Source organism: Lampetra fluviatilis, chromosome 55 (genome assembly GCF_964198595.1).
Source record: "Lampetra fluviatilis chromosome 55, kcLamFluv1.1, whole genome shotgun sequence".
Taxonomy (NCBI): Eukaryota; Metazoa; Chordata; class Hyperoartia; order Petromyzontiformes; family Petromyzontidae; genus Lampetra; species Lampetra fluviatilis.
In genome coordinates, this window is record NC_136329.1 from 8756410 (window position 1) to 8766376 (window position 9967).

The 9967-nt window shown below is 56.0% G+C and overlaps 1 protein-coding gene across 2 annotated transcripts in view; it reads right to left on the minus strand.

Moving 5' to 3' along the window:
- Positions 1-3304: 3304 nt before the first annotated feature.
- PRDX4 (peroxiredoxin 4) overlaps positions 3305-9967 on the minus strand; it is a 22761-nt gene continuing 16098 nt past the window's right edge. Inside the window, exons 6-8 of one of the 2 annotated variants that reach the window (XM_078879912.1) lie at positions 7176-7210; positions 5194-5240; positions 3305-3524 (exon numbers count right to left, since the gene is read on the minus strand). In XM_078879912.1, coding sequence (XP_078736038.1) covers positions 3521-3524; positions 5194-5240; positions 7176-7210 — 86 coding nt within the window. In that variant the 3' untranslated portion in view covers positions 3305-3520. The remainder of the gene's footprint in view (positions 3525-5193; positions 5241-7175; positions 7211-9967) is intronic. The other variant, XM_078879911.1, reaches the window with a different exon arrangement.

Sequence of the window (9967 nt, forward strand, 5' to 3'; positions counted from 1 at the left end):
CGTCCCTCTCTCTCCGTCGAGTTTCTCGCCCTTCCGCCCGCACCTCCGATATGGCGCGGCCGGCTACGTACGGCGCGGAAGAAGTTCAACGGATGTACTCACACAGAGACACACAGAGACACACAGAGACACACCGAGACCCACAGAGACTCAGAGACACACAGAGACACACAGAGACACACAGAGACACACAGATATACACAGAGACACACAGATATACACAGAGACACACTGAGACCCACAGAGACTCAGAGACACACAGAGATACACAGATACACACACAGAGACCCACAGAGACACACAGAGACTCATAAACCCACAGAGACCCACAGAGACACACAGATTCACAGAGACCCACAGAGACCCACAGAGACACACAGATTCACAGAGACCCACAGAGACCCACTGAGACCCACAGAGACACACAGAGACCCACAGAGACCCACAGAGACACACAGATTCACAGAGACCCACAGAGACACACAGAGACACACAAAGACCCACAGAGACACACAGAGACACACAGAGACACACAGAGACCCACAGAGACTCACAGAGACACACAAAGACCCACAAAGACCCACAGAGACCCACAGAGACACACAGAGACACACAGAGACCCACAGAGACACACAAAGACCCACAGAGACCCACAGAGACACACAGAGACACAGAGACCCACCGAGACACATAGAGACCCACAGATTCACAGAGACCCACCGAGACACATAGAGACCCACAGAGACCCACAGAGACCCACAGAGACCCACAGAGACCCAGAGACACACAGAGACCCACCGAGACACATAGAGACCCACAGAGATCCACAGAGACACACAGATTCACAGAGACCCACCGAGACACATAGAGACCCACAGAGATCCACAGAGACACACAGATTCACAGAGACCCACCGAGACACATAGAGACCCACAGAGATCCACAGAGACCCACAGAGAACCACAGAGACCCACAGAGACCCACAGAGACTCACAGAGACTCGCACAGATTCACAGAGACCCACAGAGACCCACAGGTTAACATCGTTGGCTACGCACGGAAGACGCTCACACAACTTTGGAAGCCACCGGAGCCGTGAACTTTCATGCCGCCGCCGTCGTCTTTGATGGACAAACTCGCTGCGCTGAGGACTGTCTCACTGGGGAGACAAAGGCGGCCGGGCGTGGCGCTGGCAACACCCTCCCCCCTCGTGTGCCACCGTGCCGGCCTGCGTAGGCTGCTGCTGCTGCTTCTCGCTGGACGGCGCAACCGTACACACACAGCCGACCGCGGCTAATCGGAGGCGCGGGGGAGTACAACAACACAACAACTACACAACGATGACAACACAACAACTAAACCGAGTTTGTCAATCCAGACGGCGACGATGGAAAAGTGTTGGCAGCGTCGCCCAGTGGCTTCCCAACACCGGAATGCAGAGAGCGTTCCAGACGGCCGCGGCGATCGCCGTCACAAGTAGCGGGCAGAGCCCCTCGCGCCGCACACACACACACGTCACACACACACGTCACACACACACGTCACACACACACGCGTCGCACACACGCGTCACACACACGCGTCACACACACGCGTCACACACACGCGTCACACACACGCGTCACACACACGTCACACACACACGTCACACACACACACACACACGTCACACACGTCACACACACACACGTCACACACACACACACACGTCACACACACACAAGTCACAGACACACACGTCACACACACACACACGTCACACCCACACGTCACACACACACACGTCACACACGTCACACACACACACATGTCACACACACACGTCACACACACACACACGTCACACACACACACGTCACACACACACGTCACACACACACACGTCACACACACACACACGTCACACACCAGGTCGTGACGCGTTCCGTCTCAAGGCCACGTGGGGAGTCACGTGGGGGGGGGGTCACGTGGGGGGAGGGGGGGCGGAGTCGGGGGCGGAGTCACGTGGGGAGAGTCACAGGGGGCGGAGTCACGGGGGGGGGGGGGGAGTCGGGGGGCGGAGTCACATGGGGAGTCACGTGGGGGGAGGGGGGGCGGAGTCACGTGGGGAGAGTCACAGGGGGCGGAGTCACGGGGGGGGAGTCGGGGGGCGGAGTCACGTGGGGGGAGTCGCGGGGGGGGGGTCACGTGGGGGGAGGGGGGGCGGAGTCGGGGGCGGAGTCACGTGGGGAGAGTCACAGGGGGCGGAGTCACGGGGGGGGGGGAGTCGGGGGGCGGAGTCACGTGGGGAGAGTCACGGGGGGCGGAGTCACGGGGGGGGGGGGGGGGGGAGTCGGGGGCGGGGTCACAGGGGCGGGGTCACGGGGAGAGTCGGGGGCGGTACCAACGCAGCAGCAGCAGCAGCATCACTAAGTTAGTTAAAATTAACACGAACGATTGACACAAATAAACACAAATAAAACCGCAGCATTCTATTTGGACAAACCGCACGCAAACCGAGACCTTGCTGCTGCACAACGGCGCTGCTGCTGCTGGCGGTGGAGGGGGTGGTGGAGGTGGTGGAGGTGGCGGTGGAGGTGGTGGTGGTGGTGGAGGGGGTGGTGGTGGTGGAGGGGGTGGAGGTGGTGGTGGTGGTGGAGGGGGGTGGTGGTGGTGGAGGGGGTGGAGGGGGTGGAGGTGGTGGTGGAGGGGGGTGGAGGTGGTGGTGGAGGTGGAGGGGGTGGAGGTGGAGGTGGTGGAGGTGGCGGTGGAGGTGGTGGTGGTGGTGGAGGGGGTGGTGGTGGTGGAGGGGGTGGAGGGGGTGGAGGTGGTGGTGGAGGGGGTGGAGGTGGTGGTGGAGGTGGAGGGGGTGGAGGTGGTGGTGGAGGGGGTGGTGGTGGTGGAGGGGGTGGAGGGGGTGGAGGTGGTGGTGGAGGGGGTGGAGGTGGTGGTGGAGGTGGAGGGGGTGGAGGTGGTGGTGGAGGTGGAGGGGGTGGAGGAGGAGGAGAGTTCCACCGCTCTCAGAGTAACGGCACTGCTGGTATCGCAACTTCACGAGTGTGCGGTGCGGTGGTGTGGTGGTGGTGTGGTGTGGTGGTGGTGTGGTGGTGTGGTGGTGTGGTGGTGGTGGTGCGGTGTGGTGGTGGTGGTGCGGTGTGGTGCGGTGTGGTGCGGTGTGTGGTGGTGTGGTGGTGGTGGTGCGGTGTGGTGTGGCGGTACGGTGTGGTGCGGTGTGGTGCGGTGTGCGGCGGTGGTGTGGTGGTGCGGTGTGGTGTGGCGGTACGGTGTGGTGGTGGTGGTGCGGTGTGCGGCGGTGGTGTGGTGGTGGTGGTGCGGTGTGGTGTGGCGGTACGGTGTGGTGCGGTGTGGTGCGGTGTGCGGCGGTGGTGTGGTGGTGGTGGTGCGGTGTGGTGTGGCGGTACGGTGTGGTGGTGGTGGTGCGGTGCGTCCGTGCGGAAAGGCGATCTTCCTCTTCTCCTGGAGGGGAGCGTGGATCAGTGGAGGTTGTCAAAGTACTTGAGCTTGCCCGACGGGTCGGGGATTATCTGCGCAGAGAGACAGAGACACGGAGTGAAAGAGAGACAGAGAGAGACACAGAGACAGAGAGAGACAGAGACACAGAGAGACACAGACACAGAGACACAGAGAGACACAGAGAGACACAGAGACACAGAGAGACACAGAGACACAGAGAGACAGAGAGACACAGAGAGACACAGAGACACAGAGAGACACAGAGAGAGACAGAGACACAGAGAGAGACAGAGACACAGAGAGAGACAGAGACACAGAGAGACACAGAGACACAGAGAGACACAGAGAGACACAGAGACATGATGGTTCAATGTAACGTGTCATCACCGCCCCGTGTAGCCTTAACAGACTGCCGGGGAAAGTGCTGTGAGCGACATACACATGTAGACACACATGTAGACAACAACAACCGCCATTCGCCACTAAGTGGCGGTGACGTCACCACGACGCTTGTGCCAGGCCATGTGCACCCTGAGGCCACGTGAAGTGTCGAACGCCCGCTGGCAGGAGGTCACGGGGCAGACCCAGCAGGTGCCACGGGTCGACTGACCGAGATGACCGAGATGACTGGCTGATGCACCACCTGTGCCCCCTACTGTACCAACTCGCTGTGCTTTAGCCACCCGGCGCTCCGCTCGTTGTTGTGAGCGTCGCTCCTCCGCCCTCCGTTGTTGTTGGAGGGCGACTGCCTCCAACTGCCCAGTAGCGTCCTTCACGAGCCTCCTCCACTGAGGCCGATCTTGACACCGCTGGTACCAGTCATCGGCAAGTCCACTCAACTCCACGTCTTCCTGTACCACATCACTCCATCTCTTCTCTAGCCCGTGCCGCGCCCGTTTAGCCCCCTCGATCCGGCCGAACAAAAGCTGTGTAGGCATGCGGTGGCTGGGCATGCGGGCTACATGACCCAGCCAACGCAGCCTTGTCTGCCGGAGGAGCTCACCGATGGGACTTTGCCCAGATCTTTCAAGGATTTGTGAGCTCCTCACACAATCCAGCCTGCAGGTTAAACCCAGGATGGATCGTAGGCAGGCCAGCCTAAATGTTTCCAACCGGAAACATACACATGTAGACATACACATGTAGACATACACATGTAGACGTACACATGTAGACATACACACGTACACACACATGTAGACGTACACATGTAGACACACACATGTAGACGTACACATGTACACGCACACGTGTAGAGACATACACATGTCAGTGACAGGGGGCAGAGATGCGAGGCAGTGATAGGCGATAGAGTTAGAGACAGGGGGCAGTGTTAGTGGAGACATGAGGCGGTGTTAGCGATAGTGTTAGAGACAGGGGGCAGTGTTAGTGGAGACATGAGGCGGTGTTAGCGATAGAGTTAGAGACAGTGGGCAGTGTTAGTGGAGACATGAGGCGGTGTCAGCGATAGTGTTAGAGACAGGGGGCAGTGTTAGTGGAGACATGAGGCGGTGTTAGCGATAGAGTTAGAGACAGGGGGCAGTGTTAGTGGAGACATGAGGCGGTGTTAGCGATAGTGTTAGAAACAGGGGGCAGTGTTAGTGGAGACATGAGGCGGTGTCAGCGATAGTGTTAGAGACAGGGGGCAGTGTTAGTGGAGACATGAGGCGGTGTTAGTGGCCAACTATTGTGAGATCTTAGCCCCAAGTGGCCACTCTCCTCGTCCTAGCGACGACTCACAGCTCGTGATGTGGCCACCACTGCCTCATGGCCTCCTCTGGGTTAATCTGCGTGGACACACAAAGACAAAGATCCCCTGGGTAACCTCAGCCGACTTTTGGGGCAAGTGCTGTTAGATGGAGCAGTAGCTGCGAGCCGTGAATGGGTTACGGGCACGCACACAGACGCAACACACACTCAGAGGGTGTGTGTAGTGTGTGTAGTGTGTGTGTGTAGTGTGTGTAGTGTGTGTGTGTAGTGTGTGTGTGTAGTGTGTGTGTAGTGTGTGTGTGCAGTGTGTGTAGTGTAGTGTAGTGTGTGTAGTGTGTGTGTGTAGTGTGTGTAGTGTGTGTGTGTAGTGTGTGTAGTGTGTGTGTAGAGTGTGTGTAGTGTGTGTGTAGTGTGTGTAGTGTGTGTGTAGTGTGTGTGTAGTGTGTGTGTAGTGTGTGTGTAGTGTGTGTAGTGTGTGTAGTGTGTGTAGTGTGTGTGTGTAGTGTGTGTAGTGTGTGTGTAGTGTGTGTAGTGTGTGTGTGCAGTGTGTGTGCAGTGTGTGTGCAGTGTGTGTAGTGTGTGTGTAGTGTGTGTAGTGTGTGTGTAGTGTGTGTGCAGTGTGTGTAGTGTGTGTGTAGTGTGTGTGCAGTGTGTGTAGTGTAGTGTGTGTAGTGTAGTGTGTGTGTGTAGTGTGTGTGTGTAGTGTGTGTGTAGTGTGTAGTGTAGTGTGTAGTGTAGTGTGTAGTGTGTGTGTAGTGTGTGTGTAGTGTGTGTAGTGTGTGTGGTGTGTAGTGTGTGTAGTGTAGTGTGTGTAGTGTAGTGTGTGTAGTGTAGTGTGTGTAGTGTGTGTGTAGTGTGTGTGTAGTGTGTGTGTAGTGTGTGTGTAGTGTGTGTAGTGTGTGTGTGTAGTGTGTGTAGTGTGTGTAGTGTGTGTGTGTAGTGTGTGTAGTGTGTGTGTGTGTAGTGTGTGTAGTGTGTGTAGTGTGTGTAGTGTGTGTGTGTAGTGTGTGTAGTGTGTGTAGTGTGTGTGTGTAGTGTGTGTAGTGTGTGTGTGTAGTGTGTGTAGTGTGTGTGTAGTGTGTGTGTAGTGTGTGTGTAGTGTGTGTATGTAGTGTGTGTAGTGTGTGTGTGTAGTGTGTGTAGTGTGTGTAGTGTGTGTAGTGTGTGTAGTGTGTGTAGTGTAGTGTGTGTGTAGTGTGTGTAGTGTGTAGTGTGTGTAGTGTGTGTGTAGTGTGTGTGTAGTGTGTGTAGTGTGTGTAGTGTAGTGTGTGTAGTGTGTGTGTAGTGTGTGTGTAGTGTAGTGTGTGTGTGGTGTGTAGTGTGTGTGTGTAGTGTGTGTAGTGTGTAGTGTGTGTGTAGTGTGTGTGTAGTGTGTGTGTAGTGTGTGTGGTGTGTAGTGTGTGTGTAGTGTGTGTGTAGTGTGTGTGTAGTGTGTGTGTAGTGTGTGTGTATGTAATCTGTGTGTGTAGTGTGTGTGTGTAGTGTGTGTGGTGTGTGTGTGTAGTGTGTGTAGTGTGTGTGGTGTGTAGTGTGTGTGGTGTGTGTGGTGTGTGTAGTGTGTGTAGTGTGTGTGTGTAGTGTGTGTGTAGTGTGTGTGCATGTAATCTGTGTGTGTAGTGTGTGTGTGTAGTGTGTGTAGTGTAGTGTGTGTAGTGTGTGTGTGTAGTGTGTAGTGTGTGTGTAGTGTGTGTAGTGTGTGTGTGTAGTGTGTGTGTAGTGTGTGTGGTGTGTAGTGTGTGTAGTGTGTGTGGTGTGTGGTGTGTGTAGTGTGTGTAGTGTGTGTGTGTAGTGTAGTGTGTGTGTAGTGTGTGTGTAGTGTGTGTGGTGTGTAGTGTGTGTAGTGTGTGTGCAGGGTGTGTAGCGTGTGTGTAGTGTGTGTGTGTAGTGTGTATGTAGTGTGTGGTGTGTGTAGTGTGTGTAGTGTAGTGTAGTGTGTGTAGTGTGTGTAGTGTGTGTACTTGAGACAGAGAGAGATGGGTAGAGAGAGACACGGGGGGGTGAGATGGACTCACCGTGTCTGCTCCTGGCTTCCACCCGGCAGGACAAACTGAGAGAGACAGAGACGGAGTGGGGATGGGTTACACAACGCGTGTGCACGCACACAGACACACTCACACACACAGACACACACACAGACACTCACACACACACACACAAACACCCACTCACACACACACAGACAACAACAACAACAACCGCCATTCGCCACTAAGTGGCGGTGACGTCACCACGACGCTTGTGCCAGGCCATGTGCACCCTGAGGCCACGTGAAGTGTCGAACGCCCGCTGGCAGGAGGTCACGGGGCAGACCCAGGTGCCACGGGTCGACTGACCGAGATGACCGAGATGACTGGCTGATGCACCACCTGTGCCCCCTACTGTGCCAACTTGCTGTGCTTTAGCCACCCGGCGCTCCGCTCGTTGTTGTGAGCGTCGCTCCTCCGCCCTCCGTTGTTGTTGGAGGGCGACTGCCTCCAACTGCCCAGTAGCGTCCTTCACGAGCCTCCTCCACTGAGGCCGATCTTGACACCGCTGGTACCAGTCATCGGCAAGTCCACTCAGCTCCACGTCCTCCTGTACCACATCACTCCATCTCTTCTCTAGCCCGTGCCGCGCCCGTTTAGCCCCCTCGATCCGGCCGAACAAAAGCTGTTTAGGCATGCGGTGGCTGGGCATGCGGGCTACATGACCCAGCCAACGCAGCCTTGCCTGCCGGAGGAGCTCACTGATGGGACTTTGCCCAGATCTTTCAAGGACTTGTGAGCTCCTCACACAATCCAGCCTGGTTAAACCCAGGATGGATCGTAGGCAGGCCAGCCTAAATGTTTCCAACCGGCGAAGATGCTCCACTAGGGGGGTCCACGTTTCGCAAGCGTAGAGAAGGGAGGGAATGACCGTGGCCGAGAAGACCTGAAGCTTCGTGCGGAGCGACAGACCAGGTAGCTTCCACACAGCGTTACGCAACCGATGAAAAGATATTGCCGCTCGACTGATTCGGAGTGAGACCTCTGCTGATAAACTGGAGCCGGTCATAAGCACACTGCCCAGGTATGGGAAACTCTCCACTCTCTCCACAACTGCCCCATCACCGATTGGGAGTTGTGGGGGTGGAGTGCCCGATGGTACAAAATACCCAGGCAGGTGCTTAGTTTTGGTGGGGCTGATGGTAAGGCCCCACCTCTTAGTGGCACGCTCCAGTCTCAGCAGCAGCGTCTCCAACTCCTCTTCTGAATGAGCAGCTATTACCAAATCATCGGCATACATAACGTGGTTGACCAATAGGGAGCCATCCCTTGATCGCACCCGGGCGTCGATCAGCCTCCCATTATATCTGTACCAAATGGTAATTCCCCCGGTACAGCTATTGAAGGCTTCACGAACTACGCAGTCGAAATAGATGTTAAATAATGTGGGAGCCAGAGGACATCCCTGTCGCACCCCAAGGTGTACAGGGAAAGGCTCCGACTCCCGGCCACGTAGTTTTACCCGGGCCCGCTCACCATCATGAAGGTCCTTAATGATCGTGAGCAGAGGGTCAGGGACTCCGAAAGCACGAAGAACAACCCAGAGCCCAGTCCTACTGATGGTATCATAGGCCTTGACCAGGTCAATAAAGCAGAGATGTAGGTCTTTTTGGAATTCCCTACACCTCTGCTGTAGCAGACGGACAGAAAATATGGCATCTGTGCAGGACCGCCCTTTCCTGAAACCGCATTGGGGCTCCGCAAGCCTCTCCTCAGCGTGCCTAGCAAGGCGATGTTGAATAATCCTTGCCAGGACCTTACCCGGCACACTGAGGAGTGAGATGCCCCTGTAGTTGTTACAGTCGGTACGGTCCCCCTTCTTAAAGAGGGGGACCACCAGGGCATCCTTCCAGTCCTGCGGAACCCGTCCAGTGGTCCAGACTGTTGTTATGATGTCATATAGGGCAGTCTGTGCACAAACGCCACCCTCCCTCAGCATTTCGCTTGGGAGATCATCTCTGCCCGGTGCCTTCCCTGGTCTCAGACTCCGGATCGCCCTCAGTACTTCCTCAACAGCTGGTACCTCAGCCAGCCACTCACAGGGGGTGACCTCTTCCAATATTTGAGGCACCGCAGCCTCAGCAGGGTTATCCCCACTTTGTGCCATGATGTTTTCCTGGCTGAGAGATTTTCCCTCCCCCAGGACCTCACAGAAATGCTCAGCAAATCTGCAAACCTGTTCCTGGGGGTCGGAGATTGGATCACCGTTTTTTCCTCTAATGATGGTAATAGGTGTGGCGCTGCAGGTTACTTTTTTGATGGAGTTAAATAGTGATTTGTGATCGCGGGCCACTGAGGCAGACTCCATCTCCTCAGCAACCCGCGACCACCACCCATCCTTACAGCGCCTTACGGCTCTCCGAACCTCCGAGCGAAGGCTGCGGTAAACCTCCTCATTCTCTGACGTGGGATGCTGTAGGCGATGAGAGTGGGCCTGTCGCTTTTTCTCAATTAACCTGAACACCTCCTCCGTCAGCCAGGGTTTCTGGGGAGGTCTGGACCGCGTACCCAAAGCAGCCATTGCAGCTGCATGAGTCACAGTCTTAAACCTCGCCCATTTACCCTCGACATCAGGTGGAGTGGGGGACGATGCCAACCCCAGCTGCAAGCGATGATGAAATTCTCGCTTACAACTTTCATCAGCTAGCTGAGACCAGGCCACTTTTGGTTGGAATGGGGTCCTGGGTGTACACCCACCACCGGAGTGAAAGAATGGCAGGCGCATCTTACAGATGACTAGTCGATGGTCAGAGGTCAGATCAGCTCCACGGTAGGTCCTG